Here is a 19,597-nt window from a genome sequence, read left to right on the forward strand (position 1 = left end):
TCTTTAACAAGAACAAATTAGTAAAGTGTCTGGGTAAAAAGGCATGAGAACATCAGACCTTCACTCAGAACTGCTAAATATAACATTTACTGCACCACATTATCTTGTCTGAGAGTACACATCTCAGAGAAATTTCTGCTTATTTGCTGGAAGGTGAAATGACTTTTCCAGTATGTGTTTCCGAAGCAAGGCTCATGCTCTTCCTTCTACTGAAATGAATGCAAAGCCACTGCTTTGCCTGACTTCAACAGAATTTCAGTGGGTATGCCATGACCGGTGGTTGTACCTATGCCACTAGCCAGCTGCAGGCTAGCGAACACCACATCATCCTCTTGCCAAGTTTGTTCCCCGTCAGTAGTTGCTTGCACGACAGGTTCACTGTGCAGTTACCCAGCCCCAGTGCTCCTGTCTCCCCCCATGCCTCTGCATCCACCTTTCCTTCCAAAGGAGCTCACGGAACGAAGCAAGTGGGGTGGTATGCAACTCATCCTTAAGGTGGGATGCAACAGTACTAGCAGGTTGGTTCATTCTATAGACATTATCTATACTGGATTTTGGTTTGCAATGTCTGTTTTCAGAGATTTTCAAGCTGTGATGGCAGCATTGCACTGACTTGATTTGTTGAACTGTTGCTTAATAATGACAACATCATGCTGCTTATTTGTCTTTCCATGTAGAAATGGATGGAGGTATAGAGATTATGTATGTATGTATGTATGTATGTATGTATCTATCTATCTACCTGCCTACCTATCTATGTAGTGGGGGTTCGCAGACAAACTCTCATCTGAGAAAATTCTTCAAATACAAAACCAGTAAATTCTGGAAAGCAAGTGGAGGAATATAGTATCTAAGAGGTAGCTAAAAGATAAACAGAAAAGTGAAATGTCAGGCAGAATGTCAGAACTTTGTATGGACTTCTTAGAAAGCTGAAGAGAAATATGAAAATTCTGGCAGATATTAGTTTAAGACTCCAAAATGCATTCTTCTTAATACATTGTTTTTGAAAGGCAAGTTAGACATCTGTTAAAAATTTATACCTGAAACTGCACCTCCCTTGTTCAGACTAAATGCACTATTATAAGCCTATTACCATTATTAGTTCATAATTCATGAGATAGAGACTGTGGAGAATCGTAGTCTTTTTCACTGCAAAGGAATATGGTTGCCTTGAAATTAAAAACTGACCTATTGTCCCAAGTACATCACAACATTGCTAAGGTCTTTGCTGTAGCTAAACAGACTTAATGAAGTGTAAAACTGAACTTACAAAACCCACAAATGAGCAACAAGAATTCAGGCCCTTAGGTAAAAAATGGTTTCTTGTATGATCAGAAAGTCTTTGATTTTTCCTATGATTAATTAAAGGGTTCTTGATTAATAACACAGCTCTCACTCACTTCGATAAGAACTGGGTCTAATGCTAAAACTTCCACAGAATTTAAGGAATTATTAAGGACAAGATCAAGCTTCATGCTAGAGTTTCAAATTATTTCATATTTACCAGCAGGCAGAAGAAGTAAATCTGGCCGTGAAATCAGTCAGATTTGGTTGTTAGGCCTTTCGATTTTTTTGTGAGGCAGCATTAAGAAGCAAGGGAATTCCATCACCACAAGCCCTTTGAAATCAAACTCCAAGTAATCATAAGAAATCAAATTTCAAAATCAATTGATATAGATTTCTAAGTCATATTGATACAGACTTCTAAGTCATATACTGGGTTTGTATTGCTTGTTTGCTTAATATTTTGGCTGTGTGGATTAATTTTGGGAGGATGCTTGAACTATAGGGAAATAATACCAAACATGGTTTTATTTCCCTACATTACATTACTGAGATACACTTGTGAGATTTGAAATCAGGTAGGTGTTTTTCAGAATATTAAGAAAAATAACATGCAGTCTTTCATAGATCATGTTTACAAGGAATGGAGAATTACATCAGGTAAAATATCAGAGGCAAGGAACATGCTGAAAGTTAACTGCAGCGATTTTGAAATTTAATTTTAGCATATTTTGGTAGTTGTGAAATTTAACTGGTTTGCAAACAAATTACTTCTTCAAATACAGATTTTCATCTAAAAGTGATAACCAAACTCCAAAGACCACTTACCTGTGTCCTCTAAAGGCATATCAACAATGACTTGGTCACTGTATTTTCCATATAGACCATTAGAGCAAAGAGCAACTATCTGAAGAACATAGCTTGTATTGGGCAGCAGATTATTTAGAATAGCCCCCTAAAAGAAAAAACATGTTTAGTCATTTACTTGCAAATAAGATTCAAATATTTGAAAATGTTAATTTTTTCATAACACATTTTTATATGAACCATACAGCTACTTTCTTCTAGGACTCTTTATGTATGCTTTTTACATTTTAGTGTCACAAATGCTTTTCAGTCAAAAAAAAAAAAGTCTTGTGAATTTTTACATGGAGGATACCAAACTATATGATTATTTAATGCTGAACACTAGCTTAGGTAACATTATCTCTGGTAAGTAAGCTATGAGTCTTTAAAGGGTGTTAGAGGAACAGATCATGTTAATAAAACACCATGAAGCTGTAATCAGTAACAGCTGTATGACTGTACTGAATCTTATTGATTGTGTAGATCACTCTTTCACATCAGTAAGCTACAAAGCATAGATCACTATTAACTGACTAAGGGGTTTATGGCTAAGGAGCTCTGAGATTAATATGGTCATAAACTTCTGGGACAGTAAAAGCAAATCAGAACAGCAACCAGCAAAAGCTTTCTCTCTTGTGGGCAAGACAGGCTGTTTATTTTTCTTGGTCTTTGTAGCTTCACAGCCGAAGAATGGAGTACAGCTTCTGTGAGCTGCAGCCACAGAAGTGATTTTTCATTGATTCAGCTCCCAGCTACTGTTTAATCCCTTAAGATAATTAACAGTGAGTGTTTTGCCATCACCCCTTTGTATGAAACTTGAAGAGTTTACAGTTACCAAGTCCTGATACCCATCTGTGAGAAACTCATGCTTAGTCTGGTCTTCTCCATCCAACTGTTGATAAAAGACAGCAAATCTCTCAATAGTGGTGTCATACACAACCCGAGGTCTTTCCCATGTAACAAGAAGACTGGTATAATTCTTTGGATCAGATTGAACATTTTCAGGTTCTGAGCTGCAAACTGGAAAAAAGAGGAAAGAATACCCTATTTTTTAAATTGTACAAGTGACTTTACTGAGATCTTGAGCCACCTCCAGGGAAAATTAGTGCAAGTCTTTCAGATGCCTCATCTTTAGTTTTTGACTAAAATATCCGAGATGCCACGCACTATAAACAGAGCCAGTATTTAAACAATAGATTTTCAAAAGCAAGTTAATTTAAGGATTACATTGCCATCATCATCCATTCCCCCCCCCCCCCCATATTTTGTGAAATATTAATATGCAGTTCACAAGAAATAAAATGTAAACCACAAAACATATTCATATATATGTCCTGGGGATGAAAACTCTCCATTACTATGTCTTTATCAGAATCACAGAGTCATAAAATCACAGAATCAATTAGGTTGGAAAAGACCTTTACAGTAAGTCCAACCTTTACCCCAGGACTTCAAAGTTCACCACTAAACTGTATCCCTGAGGGCCTCACCTACACGGTTTTTGAACGTTTCCAGGGATGGTGATTCCACTACTTTCCTGGGCAGCCTGTTCCTATGCCTCACCATCCTTTCAGTGAAGACTTTTTTCCTAATATTCAGTCAAAACCTCCCCTGGTGCAGCTTGAGGCTGTTACCTCTTGTCCTGTTACTTAGAGAGGTTTTTAAAGGTTAAAGGTAAACCTACCACATTTGAATTTTCTCTCAAGGATGTTTGAATCTTTTTATAGTACCAAAAGAAGAAACAAAAGGCAAACAGGAGAAGCAGATGTGTCATAAAAGGGAAACATTTAGCAATGCTGAGCAAAGCCCATGCTTCTCTTTCTCCTGTCAACGCATTAATCAACTGTCAGACAGAAGCTATATCATTGTTATCTGGTATGTGTCTAGTTAATGCATTCTCTCCTTCAGCAAAAATGATGAAGCTAGCAGGTAGTGATTTCATGTTATTATACTATATTAAGGCACCATCTAGACATAGGCTGAAAATGTCTTAGTGGACTGCTGTAGTCCTGGGCCTGGCTCATGCACCTTCTTTGTGAGCCTGGAACTTGCACTCCTGGTCAGGCAGCTGCTCTTGCATGTGTTTCAGACTCTCCCCTCTGCCAGGCTTTTTCATCTCATTCAAGCAAGATCCACATTTCAATACTTTTCTAGACATACAGATATATTGATTACCACTGTGCTAGAAATTTACTGAGACTCTGACATTTGTTTTCTAAATCACCTGAGTACCTGTGCATGGTTTAAAAATAACATACAAGCCAAATGTAGACTAAACTGTATGAAAAAAATACATTAGCAGAAAATGTAAATGATTTCGCTGAAGCTCATTGAAAAATGACCAGTAAGTTGTGATATATGAAAAAATAAAGCAACATTATATAGAGCTGCATCATTCATGGTTTGTTTGGGTTTGGACTGAGACACTATTCTCCCTCCCCTACTCTCATCATCCTCTCTGTTGGTGGGGGCACTGTGTCCTAAGACCCAGCACTGAAGAATGGAGATGACTGTCAAAAGTGTTCCTAACTTTTGTTTCCTAATTTAAGAGTAGTGCAGCTCGATTTGTTTTGATGTCTCAGAATGAGGGCCAGGGATCCCTGACATAAATCCCTCTTTGTTTGTTGTGGCTATCTGCGCCTGCCCTGGCTTTTGGAAAGTTCCTTTCTTATGGACAGAATTTCCTTTCATACGTACTGAAAAGACATACTATTCGTCTATTGCTTCATTTACTACCTTATTTCTACTGCTTTATTTAATCTATTAGACTTCCCAAAATCACTGATCAAAGTACATGAAGTTTACTTTGAATCATTCAATAATTTAATTAAATCTTACCTATTACAATGATTAGATGAAAATATTTTTATTACAAAACTTTTAGCTTGACTTTTGCACCAGTAGTTACTTAATCATTCCCTATTTGGAATAAATGAAGAAACGTACTTTTCAAATGTCAGAATCTGTTTAAACCAAACTCTGAGTACCTAGGAAAAGAAAGCGAAAAACCCTATCTAGCTAATTAACAAAACAAGTGTAGAATCTTTGGAGTTCTTTTAAAGGAAGCAAACAACATGATACTGCAACAGTTTTGGTTGACAATACTGCATTTTGAAAGAAAGGAGAAAAAATTCTTTCCATTAACTTTGCAATCTGACACTTGAACACAGGAGGGCACTGAAACTCCTCAAGAAAATATTCTGAAAAACAACCTCATAGAATCACAGAATGATTTATCTTGGAAGGGACCTTAAGGACCATCTACTTCTAACCCTGCCTGCCATCAGCAGGGACACCTTCCACTAGACCAGGCTGCTCTAAGCCCCATCCAACCCGGCCTTGAACACTGCCAGGATGGGGCAGCCACAGCTTCTCTGGGCAACCTGTGCCAGGGCCTCACCAACCTCACAAGAAAATTCTTCTTAATATCTAAACTAAATCTGCCCTCTCTCAGTCTAAAGCCAATTTCTTCCATTCTGCACGCTGGTGGGCAGGTTTGAGCAGTGCCGGTCTGAGCCGGTCAATGGAAAATAATCAGTGTTTCTTTTTGTGTGTATGTGAGCTACTAGTAGGAGCAGTGTTACTCTATGTAACTTTGTTGAATTCTGTAGTTGCCTTGAATCTCCTGTGCTATATATCCAACATAGCATTTTATTCATTACACGGAATTCTTTGAATTGACATAAAGGAAGAGCAAATTTAAAAAACAAAAAAACCCAAAACAAAACCAAACCAAGTTGTGTACGTTCCATCGCATTACTAAAACTTGTCGTTCCACCCCACTTCCACCAGATGGCAAAAAGAAATCATTAGACCAGTAGTTCTAAATTCTGAGCCTTAAGGAAGATGACAAACTCTGGTTTGTTTATTTATTTTTTATAAAATAAATCTAAATGCTCTTCAGCTAATTTTTTTGAAGGTGTTTAAAATAACTCTCCACTTTTTCATAGTATAAGTACAAAGCTTCTCACTATTTCAAACTCTTCTCTACTGTCCTTTTTCCTCCCTTTTTAATCTGAGTGAATTTGGTTGCGAGTGTATTCAGACCAACTGAGCAGTATTATAAAGCTTTTAAGGGTAAAAGATTGGTGATTCCAGTATTATTTATTTCAGTTTTCCTGTTTTCTTTACCAGATGCTTCTTCCAACTATTTTTTTTTTTCCCCTATAAAAAGGTGTCTTCCTTTTTTTTTTTTTTTCCTTTGATGCTTGGTCCTGTTCATCTCAGCAGTGACCAACAATATTCCTACATGACAGTCATCTGCATATTCTTTCACCTCAATTCCTTCCCAGGCGTTTGGTTTTTGCCCTTCTTCTGGATGCCTCTTCATCAGTCATTCTACTTGTGCTGTTTCCTTTCTTTTCCTGCCAGTCTCAGTAACACAGAAGTATTTTGTTCTTGCCTTTTCCCATTTTTCCTCCCTAGAGACTGGTAAAAGCAAGGACATCACATAACAACTTACCTAATTAAAGACTTCTGCTCTTATACTGACTTATAGGAAATCTGGGCAATGAGACTGCAAGAAAGGTAGTTATTGAGTCTGTTACTAATCTGAAATCACAGATATTCAACTGGATTACAAGTTTCAGGCAAGAAAATACTATTCACAGGAAGACACAGACCTATCCAAGCCCCTGCTGGGCTTGATTCTGGTCTCTGCTTTCACCAGAGATGCTGGTTTTGCATATGATATCATGATGATAATGCACCTGCATTTGCTTATCCTTCTGCGGAGTAAAATGCTACCCGTGTAATTTAGAAGTTCTTAATCTAAGCCGAACTGCATCATCAGGTAGCACTCGGGTACATTAGAGGAATAATTTAAAAAAAATGCCTGGACTGTTTTTTTGACAAAAAGACTTTCATAAGCTGCCCAAATTTGCCTTATTCAGATATATATTAAAAAAAAAAAAAAAAGCCAGGATTTATGCATCTATCAGTTTGAAACAGTTGGAATAAAACTACATATAGTTTTGAGGCAGCACTGGATAACTCTGTATTTTTTCCACATTTGTTGCTTTCTTCTACTTTTAGTTGAATATGGGTTTGAGATTTTTATCTTTTAAATCCAATTTTCGTTTGTGGAAGCTGTGAAAACACTTTATTTGCATTAAGACATTCAAGGGCTTTTCAGCTCTCTGCCAGTGTGTGGTAAAAAGTAGCTTGTCAGTATTCCCATCCTATCTTTATGAGGGAGGTGGAACAGCAAAGTATGTGTGAGAGTTTGACCTTGGCTGGCCACCACGTGCCCACCTAGCCACTTTTTCAGTCTCCCTCCTCAGCATAAAAATAATGGAAATGCCCTTGGGTCAAGATTTTTCAGTTATCTACTCAAGTATAACCCACTCTAGTAATTCCTCTTGCATTGTCTAAAGGGATTTCAAAGATTGCTTTTTCTCTGTTGACTACAAGAATTTTGGAATACTAGCCATGAAATGCATAAGCCTATTTATTCTTGGGGACTTGGGCATTCATGTTACAGTTTTTACATCTCAGCATTTAAGTTTAATGATTCCCAGGACTTTTAATTTACCTTTTCTTAAAACAGAGGTAAAAATATAAATGCTCTTCAAATGTTCTATACTAAACAAATCCTATAATTGCATTCATGTGTTTATAAATACATGTGTGTACATAAATATGTATATTATGTATGTGCATGTGATCTTATTGAATTTACATAGTGCACACAAATAGCAGCAAAATGTGAAATATATACAGGTAGACTTGAAATTTTCGTGATCCTTTCTGTCCCTCCTTGCTTACGGCCAGATTTTTTAACCTACACTCCTTCAGGTATCTGCACATGGAGTGGACAGAAGGAAGCAAGGACCTGTCTTAAACAGTATTACTCAGTTTTATCTCTTGCGAATCTCTACGGAAATCTAGATTAGGATAGCACAGCTGAAAGTAGCTTCCTTCTACTGCAGCGACAAGAGCCAAGGCCAAGGTCATGGCTGTATTGCAACCACCTAGGAGGCAAGTGAATTGCAGATGGCAGAAGTCCCAGCCTCTGTCTTCAAAGGTGTTCTGCCTATGACATTTTTTTCACTGTAGATTGACTCCTAGTTACTAAGGACTGAGAAGATTCATTTCCTACTGGCACATGGACATAAGTGGTATCTCTCCCAGGGAACTTCATTAAACAGAAGGACTTGGGGAATCATGATCTTTCTCTAAGTCAGGCCAAATCAACAACGTCTTTTGTAAGTCTATTTGGAAACAGAAATGTATTTAATTGGGTCAATTTGCTCGATTGTTGCAGCTCAATTCCATACTCTTCCAAACTTCAAAATTTCAAGCCCTACTTTGTACCTGAACAAAGAAACCCTGCCAGAATAGCTATTTCTTGGCTTTGACCAATACAAAACATTCACATCCTGAGCACACATCTGAGGGGCTAATGACAAGCTGAGGCCAAAACAGAAAAGTCATGGACTGGTTATAGAAATGAGGCAGTAAAGTTATCCTGCGAAGCAGTGTGGCAAAACAGCATCATGTACTTGTGCAGTGGACCCAGCCCTCCAGCAGTTCTGAATGATGAATGTCTGCTAGCTTGTATGTAAGTCTTATACATCATATTATTCCAGTGGGGAAAAACATATACACTCAACTAAGGTGAATTAAAATGAAGTTACACTTCTTTCTCATCCAGAGACAACTACACCACATGCTTCACTCATTTGTTTATGTCTAATTAAGCACAATTCAACAAGTTTAGGAATCTACAGGTATCCCCACCCGAGTAGCAACATAATCCCCACAAATAGACATTTACTATTTATTCCTCTGTGCTTGTAAGTATAGAAATCATTGACTTCCATATTTAGTGCTAGATCTTGTTTCCCATTACAGAATGTATTGCTTTGGCCATATAAGCTTCACAAACCTCCCTGAGGTTTTAGGTAAAACAGAAAACAGAATCTGACTTCTGGGATTCTCTCCATCTATCGCTTTCTCAGCAGACTACAGGAAATTAGTTTGGTGACCTCACTTCAGCCTTTGCTGGAACATTACACAACAAAGAACCAAATGGGTTTGTAAAACAAAATCCTCTTGCAGCCCCTGAAAAGGCAGCGTTGTTTAAGTCTGAAACATTTAAAGGGCAGAGCAAGAAAGTTTGAACTGACGTGATCTTCACTGAACGTTTGGTCAAGACAAGCATTTAATTTTCCACTCCATTTAATCTGACATGTTTTATGATTGCTATTTTTTTTTTCTCTGAAGTGATAGATTTATGAGTAATATACAATGTGCTACTTTTTACACAATTTAAAATGAGTACCTTCATGCTAGGATGATTTTTTTTACTGATAATTGTCTTTCAACCTGTGGAGAGGAATGACTGTTCAGTAAATACCTGCTTCATGAATTTCTTCTTGTCCAGTGTAAGATGAAAACACTTGCCCAAAGAATTTATACTGCTGTTCTCGAAAGTTGTTTTGCAGGTAGTCCATCAGCATAACATAACCAGACTGCTGCATTGTAAGGACTTCACAAAATACAGCTAACTAGAAGAGGCAAGGGAAAAAACAGAAGTCATAAGTCATAACAAACTAAGCGGATACTGTTAACAGGGAAAAGCCCTGGGGAAACAGATGGTGGGTAAAGTCTCCCAGATGAGTTCTCCTGGGTAGCACTGAACTTTTGTTCTTCTGTATCAGCAGTATATCTAATGCTTTACTTCACCTGTATTTCTCAATCACTCTGCTGTTGGAGCTATGCTTTGCCCAGCACCACCTTTTAGCTGGGGGAATATGGGAAGAGTGTTTTGCACTCCTCTTTGTTTGGGCTACGTAAGTCCAAACAGCCTGCAGAATTAGGAAGTGTGCTCTTACTCCCTTCTAAGGCAAGAAATGATTCAGAATCTAGTCCTGAACTAAAAAAGAGAAAAGATAATACAGTGGAGTAATAGATATACTTTCTAATTTAACATCTGCATGAAAAAATTGTAAGTAGATAGAAGAAAATCTAGGTTGTTGGGCTGGCAATGAATGCCATGGGCTTTTACCATATACATAGCAACTGCTTTTCTTTGTTATTATGTACTATTGTTTGGTTGGAATACATTAAGCAGATTACCTGGTTTTCAGAAATACTTATGGTATCTTTAAACACAATCCATTCAACCGTTTCAAAGCAGGGAGGAGTTGACAAAGACCCATTGTAAGTGTAGTATTTGTCTGTTGCATTCGGCAAGAGGTTCAGCAAAATAAATGGTTCTAAGGCAGCCTGCTTTCCTGGAAAAAAAATTGAGTCATACAGTTAAGATACTGTATAAACGTTATTTTATGAATTTATGAATATGAATGTATTTTAGAATATTTTCATATACATATATGAATGTATTTTAGGAATTAATAAATAAACTCTCCAAAAGAATTACCATTACAGAAACATGCTAATTTTGAGGCCATTCAAAATTTGATACCCAGAGAGACTAGCATAAAAAGAAATTGCTGAGCCTTTTCTATGTAGTTTAAATATTATCCCAAAACAACTTTATTTACTTGGCAAGTTGTGATGAGTTACTCCAGTAATGAGTACAGTAATCAGTATGTTGGTTCATGACAATTTGTTCAAGTTTACTCGTAAATGTCAACGATGCCAAGTCGCTGTCTCACATATGGACTTCAAAGAAAAAATGTTAAATCTCTGTTCTTGATCTCATGACACAGCTTCAAACTCTTATTGAATTTGTTCAAATTGTTGAGTTTCTCACAGGATCTTAACCGCTGCAGAAAACCATTGTTGTCATATTAGATCTGAGAGTTGTGTTACTCTTGACCCCAGAAGCAGAATTTCTATGGATCAGGGGGTTTAAAAATACAGTGAAAAACTGTAACAGCTCTGACACAAAGCAGAGAAGGATGCAAAGAGCTCCTCCAGGAGAGTATGACCATTCTGTTTATCATCCTGTGAAAACAGTGTCACGTCTTTCATGTCAACAGTTTACCTGGTACCTTGTCAGTTGGGAGCATGCATGAGGATTGCTGGGAGTCCATCCGCAGAAACTTAAATTCATGCTGATATGCAGTAGGGTCCAGTAACAGAAATTAGCAGAAATGGTACCAACTGGCAGATTTTTCCAGGGTGTGACAATTATCAATTTTGTAAGAATTATCTGCCTTACTGTCTGTTGCATCCAAAATAACACTTAGCTTTTATACCTTGAAATAACATAGATCCTTATGCATCTTATTTCAGTGCAAAGTTACTGATTTTAAATTTCTATTTGAGGAGTATTCACTTATGAATACCTAATGAATTTTCAGACTGTGCGTTAACTTGTGGTTTTACAGATATTACTTCTTGAGCCCTGTACAGATTTTGAACCTATCTTTATCTTCATAATTTGTTACAAATATGGTGAGGGCAGCAAAATACATTAACAGTTTACTACAAATCAGTGATGTCTTTCTTTATACAGTGACTGTTCCACTGAGGTAAGATTTAAGAGCTGGCTCTCTCTTATCCATATGTCGCAAAAGGGGAACATTTGGCAGTGACGAGCAAAGCCTATCCTATTTCTTCTGTCAAGTTGTTAATTAACCTTAAGAAAGAAGTCATCATTGCTGTCTGGTACGTGTCAAGTTAACACATTCTTCCTTCAGTAAAATGAATGGCCAGTACATTTTACATAGATATCTTGGAGACACAAAACTTCTCATTTACAGTTAAGAATCCTGCCATTTAGATTTTAATGTGATTAACAGTCTAGATTCTAAAATCAAACACCTATGAACAATGACAAGAAACAGGACTGTTCCTCTGCAGAGCTTGAGAACTCATCAACTAGGATTCAAATAAGCACAATACAGATATGACTAAGAAGATCAGATCATGCGCATCACAGACAAGGACAGATCATGTGCTATTCATTTCTCTTCAGGAGGAACAATTTGATTTAGTAATGACCTGAATTTTCAGAGCTCATCTGCATTTTGATCAGGAAAATGATATTCTACTCATTGTTGAAGTGCCATGTAGTGGCTGTATCTTGAATCTTGCTGCTGATAGTTTTACACCTCCTTCCAAGGATGTAGAACAGTGTCTGCCTTGATGCATTACTCATTCTCCTTTGTATTTCATACAAGATGGCACACAAAGATAATGAATCTTAACTGCTTTATATTTCCCTGTCCTCTGCCTTTGTGATTTATGAAAGTTGCTTCCTTTTATATTTGAGAATGGTGTTTGTATTCTAGAGAAAATCAATCTTGATTTTAGTGCCATAATTTTGAAAGCTTTTAAAATATTGGGCTGATAACTTTTTACACTTTCAAACTATCTATATTAAGAGCCTTTAAAATCTCAGGCGTCACTGCATATAGGAAAACTGAGGCAAAGTTAGCCATTTACGTAAGGTCATGATGTTAGCTATGATGTATGAAAATACCCAACAGTGCTCATTCATGCTTATTCTTCTGTGAAGCTGCTATGAAACTGATTTAGAAATAGAGCCCAGCTCTCCTCGTGCACCACCCTGTAGCCCACGTGCTCTGACGTGAAACCACAAGGAATTCTAACACCAGATTGTCAACATTTTGTTTGAGTAATGCTAGTACAAATATAATAAAATTAGATTATTTCAGATTTACATAGAGCAACCACAAAGAAAGCATTAATCTCAGCTGAATCTACTGAATACTGATATTCAGACAGCCTTGCAGCCTTGTCTAAGACACATCTTGAATGACTACAAATAGGTTATTTGGTTTCCAATCACATATAAAAGTCCAGAAATATATGAGTAAGAAAATTCATACAGTGAATCTGACATTTCTTTTGATTTAGTATTTAAAGAGTTGCAAATTCATGATGATATTTATTCACCATAATGGACTTCTGCAAAGCGTTTGACACTGTCCTGCACAACATCCTTGTCTCTAAATTGGAGAGACATCAGTTTGATAGATGGACCGCTCGGTGGATGAAGAACTGGCTGGATGGCTGCACGCAAAGAGTTGTGGTCAATGGCTCAATGTCCAGCTGGAGACCAGTAACGAGTGGTGTCCCTCAGGGTTCGGTGTTGGGACCGGTCTTGTTCAACATCTTTGTTGCTGACATGGACAGTGGGATTGAGTGCGCCCTCAGCACGTTTGCCGATGACACCAAGCTGTGTGGTTTGGTTGATACGCCGGAGGGAAGGAATGCCATCCAGAGGGACCTTGACACGCTTGTGAGGTGGGCTGATGCCAACCTCATGAAGTTTAACCATGCCAAGTGCAAGGTCCTACACCTGGGATGGAGCAATCCCAGGCACAGCTACAGGTTGGGCAGAGAAGAGATTCAGAGCAGCCCTGCGGAGAAGGACTTGGAGGTGCTCATTGATGAGAAAATGAACATGAGCTGGCAGTGTGTGCTCCTAGCCCAGAAAGCCAACTGTATCCTGGGCTGCATCAAAAGGAGCATGACCAGCAGGTCGAAGGAGGTGATCCTGCCCCTCTACTCTGCTCTTCTGAGACCTCACCTGGAGTATTGTGTGCAGTTCTGGTGTCCTCAACATAAAAAGGAAATGGAACTGTTGGAACAAGTCCAGAGGAGGGCCACGAGGATGATCAGGAGACTGGAGCACCTCCCTTATGAAAACAGGCTGAGAAAGTTGGGGCTGTTCAGCCTGGAGAAGAGAAGGCTGCGTGGAGACCTCAAAGCAGCATTCCAGTATCTGAAGGGAGCCTATAAGGATGATGGGGAGGGACTCTTCTTCAGGGTTGCAGTGGTAGGACAAGGGCTAACGGGTTCAAGCTTAAACAGGAGAAGTTTAGACTGGATATAAGTAGAAAGTTCTTTACTGTGAGGGTGGTGAGGCACTGGAATGGGCTGCCCAGAGAAGCTGTGAATCCTGCATCCCTGGCGGTGTTCAAGGCCAGGTTGGACAGAGCCTTGGGTGATAGGGTTTAGTGTGAGGTGTCCCTGCCCATGGCAGGGGAGCTGGAACTTGATGATCTTAAGGTCCTTTCCAACCCTAACTATTCTATGATTCTACAATTTATACTTCTGTTGTTACAAATACTGAGTCTTGGGAAATAGATCATAGAATCACAGACTATCTTGTGTTGGAAGGGACCCATAAGGACCATAAGATCCTTGCAGGACTATCCTAAACTAAACCACATGACTAAGAGTGTTATCATAACTAACATGCTCCTTGAACTCTGACAGTCCTGGTACCATGACCATTTCCCTTGGAAGCCTGTTCTGACTGGCCATCCTCTCAATGAAGAATATTTTCCTAATGTCCAATCTGAACTTCCCCTAATGCAGCTTTATTACATTTCCCTGTGTCATATCCCTGGGCCTCAAAGAGAGGAGTTTGGCACCTCCCCCTCCACTGCCTCTCTTGTGGAAGCTGTAAAGTGCTATGAGGTCTTCCCTCAGCCTTGTCTTCTGCAAGCTGAACAAACCAAGTGGTTTCAACTGCTCTTCATTAAGTCTTGTCTTCAAGACCTTCCACCATCTTGGTCACCCTCCTCTGGACATACTCTGTTTGATGTCTTTCTTATATTGAGGCACCAAAACTGCACGTAGTACTCACGGTGGGGCCACATGAGTGCAGTGTAGATTGGGACACTCACCTCCCTTGATCAGCTGGTTATGGAGTGCTTGATACACCCCAGGACACAGTTGGCCCTATTGGCTGCCAGGACACATGCCTCATATTCAACTTACCATCAACTCCACGTCTCTTTCCATGGGGTTGCCCTCCAGTCTCTCATCCTCCAGTTTGCACATGTAAGGAGGATTACCCTGTGCCGGGAGCAGAATCTGGCACTCATGTTAAATTTCAAATGGTTAGTGATTGGTCTATCCAGATGACTTTTGTTGTTTCTAACAAAATAGAAATAGCTGAGCTCTAGAGAACCATGCTCCCCAACGCCTTTAGAGGTTTCATAAAATTACACTAAAATAGGATTTAGCCTATTCAGTAATCAATACAACATGGAGGCAGACTTACCGAAACGACTAACACTATCTACTCCATTAATGATTGGGTTATAATCCAGATTATCTTCTAGACCAATCTGTTAAAAAAAAAAAAAAAATCGTATTTTTTTAACAGTACAGGCTTCATGAAAAAAAAAAATTGAAAGTTGCAGTTTACCATCAAAATTATAGATGAATTAAAGCATTTGTATTTTGCCCAATTGTTTTTCTGTAAGAATACATTAGAAAGATATATGCAAATTTCTAAGTCAGTGATCATACATTGGAACTGGTTAAATTCAGTTTGAACATGTGCCGTGCTTCAAAGCTTTTTTAATGACACAAGATATACTTTGTTTACCTCAAACAAAATTGATAAAGCTCTTAACTTTCCATTTCCTTTAACAGCCTCTTCGAAATTTGTAAACTGTTCTGCATCATAGCAGTAGATTTGCATCTGCAAATACAAATATATTCAAATGTTATGTATGGAAAAGTAATAAAAAATATTCAATGTAGTTATTTGTATTCCCATTTTGAGAAGAAATGTCCAAGCAATAAATTCAATTACAAACATATGTCTATTTTATCTATCTCACATGTGTTATCTCAAGGTACAGAATGGAGTTCATCTGCTGTTAGCTTTCCAACAATAACCTCTCCTGAAAAAACACTAAGTATGCAGGAGTTAGTTATCCTGTCAAGGAGCATAATGCTCTTCATGGATAATAAAGTAAACTGAGACAACCTGCTGATAATGGACATCTAACCTAAAGAACTGAGGTGAGATGAATCTTGTGGTAAAACCTGAATCACTGGTAAAACATGAATAATAAGGCAAGATGTCCTACTAATATGCCTTGCAGTAAGTGTAGAGAAGCATTGGCCATAAACAATTATCAGGTATTTTGTACCCCCATTTGTCTGCCGTCATGGGCACTGGGTTTGTTGCACCCCTTCCTCTCTTCAGATGCAGCAGGGAAATCTCCAGTCCCAGGTGACCAACATGAATGGGGGACTGTCCTGCTCCTATTCTCCTACTAGGTTTTTGTGTGATGATGATGGAAGGGAATATTCTCTTAGATGCCTTGGCAGGACAGGTGGAGTGTGAGTGGGAATTTTTAAATGGGTAATGAGCTAAAGCAAATGACACTGCCCAGGGAAAGTTCCTGGCTCACAGCTCTCCATGGAGCCATGGAGAACCTGGGCTCTATTGCTCTGGTCTGATATAGAAGTCCAAAGGGCTCAGAGTGAGGAGCAGCACAATCGCCTAGCATAACCATATCTTTTTAACTGGAAAATGATCACAACATCAAGTTAAGGATTGAAAGTTTGGTCTGCAGAGTGCCCCCATGGATCTCAGTGAGAGCTTCTCCCCTCCTCCACTCCATTCCCATGTTGCTGCAAGCTGTTCTGCCAAACCACTCAGTGGTACAGAAGTCTGGGTGCCTGCTAATGCTCCCACATGGGGGCTCCTGGTGTGCTGCTGTCAGTTGTTTACAGCCGAGCGACACAGGTCAGGCTTTGTCCTGGTAATGCTCAGCAGCTCCCACGGGCAATCAGCAAAGCCCCAGCTTTGAAAAGTTCATTTATAATCTAAACAACTGACTGCTGTGGAATATGATGGGTCAAACTTGTAGGAGCTTAACTGTTAGTGGGAGCTTGAATGCTGTCAGATTAGAAGACCCAAATTCTAATGTAATCTTAGATGACATGTGTGAAAACACAGTTTAGACATTTTCAACATGCCATGGAATAACACCTTATGCTGCTCTTCTAAAATGCATCATTTAAATGATTTTAATTTGGATTTAAGTGAATGAGTATATTTGCAAATAGACATAATCAAGTGACAAACAAAGCTATTTCACAAACAGTGTTACTTTTAGCAGAAGGCAAATCTTCAAAATCATCAAAATCTGTTTTGTACTTTACCTCAAGAGGAAATCTTTGTCCTTCTAAACTATGTTCTGATCCATCTGATGACACGTTGCATTTTCCCCAGTGAAAAGTGATCTTGCTTGCTTTGAACACAGTGTCTAACCCACCTCCACTTACATAGTAATCATTTGTCAGGTTAATTTCCACTGAACAAAGAGAGAGAGAGAGGGAAAAAGGAGTGTCAATATAAAAGCCAGCCAAGGCATCTATGACTCATATTTCAGTGTTAGGTGCTAAAAGGTAGATAAGATAGGCTTATTTCCCTGTATTTCATAAGCAACTTGTCAGAAAATTGGTTATTTAAACTAAGTAAAAAGTGTAGTAATTCACTATTAGCATGGAGAAATACATTTCATTTAATGTTGCAATTCTCAGAATAGTCATCTAATGTAGTGCGCTATTATACTGGTCTCCGGTTGACTGAAACTAGCCACATAACTACATTAAAAAAATTCACAGAAAAGGCTTATCCACCAAGCTGTCAAAGAAAACAAATCCCTGAAATACACAGCTTCCTGAAAGCAGCTTTGTTTTTAACAAAAAAGGAAAATCCTCCTTCATTGTTATCATAATTCTAGACACAAATCATGTGGCAACACAGGAAAAGAAAATTGTAGTTATTTCCTAGAAAGACTGTCCTGTCTTTGATAACCCTTAGCTGTGGAACAGTCTCCCATGGAAGAAGGTGATGACAGGTATTCAGATGGAGATAGATGGACACATGCTGTAGCTGGGAGTGCTTGTCTTCTGGAGGGAATGAGCAGGGTAGAATAGACCAAAGCCCCACATTTGGGTTTCCAGTGATAGTGAATTGTTTGACCTCTTGCTAAAGCATCACTAATGGAGTTCAGTTTTATTACACTCCTTTCCTCAAAACCTTGAAGACAATTTTAACTGCAGAGCTTAGCAGTTCCTCTTACGATACCTGAATTGCCGAAGGTGATGAAGAGCTCGGTTCACATTTATGGACTTTAAAATCTGTTTCCTCAGGGATCTATTGAAAAGACACACTACTTACCTATCTCAGCTGGTAGGGCAAGAGGGAAGTAAGTGATTTGTGGAGTGGTATGTAGGAAGAAGGACATAATGGGGTCAAGAACAAAACCCAGCAATAATGACAGTAAAATAAGATGAAAACAAACCAATATAAAATAAACCAATACAAAATAGCTGGTCTAGTGCTCCCACTGGAACTGGTAGAAGGTCAAAGACAGTTGTTAAGGGATTCCTTCCTCCACACCTATGCCCAAAACAAGAAACAATACTTTCAACAAGCAGCTTTTAGTTACTGCTATCCTAGATTTATAAGTGGTTGCAAAAAGATTTGTCCAGTGATGTAAATGCCACCATAAGTTTGGTTTATGGCTGGGAGAAATAAGCACTTGTAGGCATAAATCACTTCTTTCTAAAATACATTTCTAAGATAGGTAAGAAAAATTGGGACCATAAAAGTACTTATTTCTCTTCTTTGACTTAAGAAGAAGTCTAAGTGAGTAATTGAGACAGAAATGTCTACATCATAGGTATTTATGTGTAGGTTAGATGAATTCCATCCTGAGTTTTTTGAAAGCACAACTCATCCATTAAGTGCTTCCAGATGAGCAAACAATTTATTCATACTTTTAAAAAATCCTTTTTGTATACTTGTCACAGATTCTAGGAGTGTAGTAACCATTATCATTATTTCGAAGCAAATGCTAGATTAATGTCTAGCTTCAATGCAGTGCCTGTGATGGGAGAATAGTAATGATGTGATTGCTTTGGCTCTATCTGTCTGCGCACATAATTATTTATGTGATTTCTCTATTATGCTTGGCTATTGTCATCACCTGTTGTGGTTTGGGTTTTTTTTAGGTTTATGGACAAATTCAGAATGCACCACGTAAGGGAATGTGAAATGAAAACATTTAATTAAAAGTTCTTGGTTGATTGTCTATCCTACGCCACTTTTCTGACCTCATTTAACTCCATGTAATCTGACATTTTACCTGTTTTGCCAGTGTTGCGAATGAAAGTATCTTCCAAAGTTTCCTTTTCCCATCCATGGAATTTAAGTTTCTTCAGATTCACATTCACTTGGGTAAGATCTTCATCTATATTAATAGGAGACTGTTTGGCACCATTACAGGCTGAATATTTCTTTCCCCAGTTCTTTTGGTTCAAAGTTCCTAAAAACCAAAACATTTGGGGTAAATACACTTAAAACCTAAACTAGTAGCCACACAATTTTTAGTGTGGGACAGTTTAAATACAGTTTGCAATCTGTAATCAGAGTACCTGCCTCTTTTGGGCCTCATCTGTAGCAATAAGCACACCTAGCATTGCATACTGCCTTCAGTAGTTAAGTCGCTTTTTGACCATTTTAGAAATCATACACGCATGCTTATGAATCTTTAGGGAAAGCAGGAAACAACAAAACCCTCCTCACACACAACATACAGAAATAATAAAAAAAATGGGGAAAGGGAAGCTTTCAGATGAAAGAAGCTGGCATTCAAGGAAACTTGGGAATTACTGCAAAACCCTCATTTCCAAATAACTCTTTCAATAATATGAATGCCATTAAGGTTAATTCTGCCCAATGAGGTCAGCCATCCAA

At 38.4% G+C, this 19,597-nt stretch overlaps 1 protein-coding gene across 1 annotated transcript in view; it reads right to left on the reverse strand.

Annotated features, from left to right (window-relative positions):
- Nucleotides 1-19,182, reverse strand: part of PTPRZ1 (protein tyrosine phosphatase receptor type Z1) — a 66,271-nt gene extending 47,089 nt beyond the window's left edge. Inside the window, exons 1-8 of the mRNA XM_057415799.1 lie at nucleotides 18,987-19,182; nucleotides 16,993-17,144; nucleotides 15,419-15,514; nucleotides 15,089-15,155; nucleotides 10,213-10,370; nucleotides 9,491-9,641; nucleotides 2,966-3,150; nucleotides 2,113-2,239 (exon numbers count right to left, since the gene is read on the reverse strand). Of these exons, the coding sequence (XP_057271782.1) occupies nucleotides 2,113-2,239; nucleotides 2,966-3,150; nucleotides 9,491-9,641; nucleotides 10,213-10,370; nucleotides 15,089-15,155; nucleotides 15,419-15,514; nucleotides 16,993-17,144; nucleotides 18,987-19,182 (1,132 nt within the window). The remainder of the gene's footprint in view (nucleotides 1-2,112; nucleotides 2,240-2,965; nucleotides 3,151-9,490; nucleotides 9,642-10,212; nucleotides 10,371-15,088; nucleotides 15,156-15,418; nucleotides 15,515-16,992; nucleotides 17,145-18,986) is intronic.
- Nucleotides 19,183-19,597: the final 415 nt, after the last annotated feature.

The sequence above is a fragment of the Pezoporus wallicus genome, unplaced genomic scaffold, assembly GCF_028554395.1.
Source record: "Pezoporus wallicus isolate ANWC-B61680 ecotype Strahan unplaced genomic scaffold, APGP_CSIRO_Pwel_v1 contig_6966, whole genome shotgun sequence".
Taxonomy (NCBI): Eukaryota; Metazoa; Chordata; class Aves; order Psittaciformes; family Psittacidae; genus Pezoporus; species Pezoporus wallicus.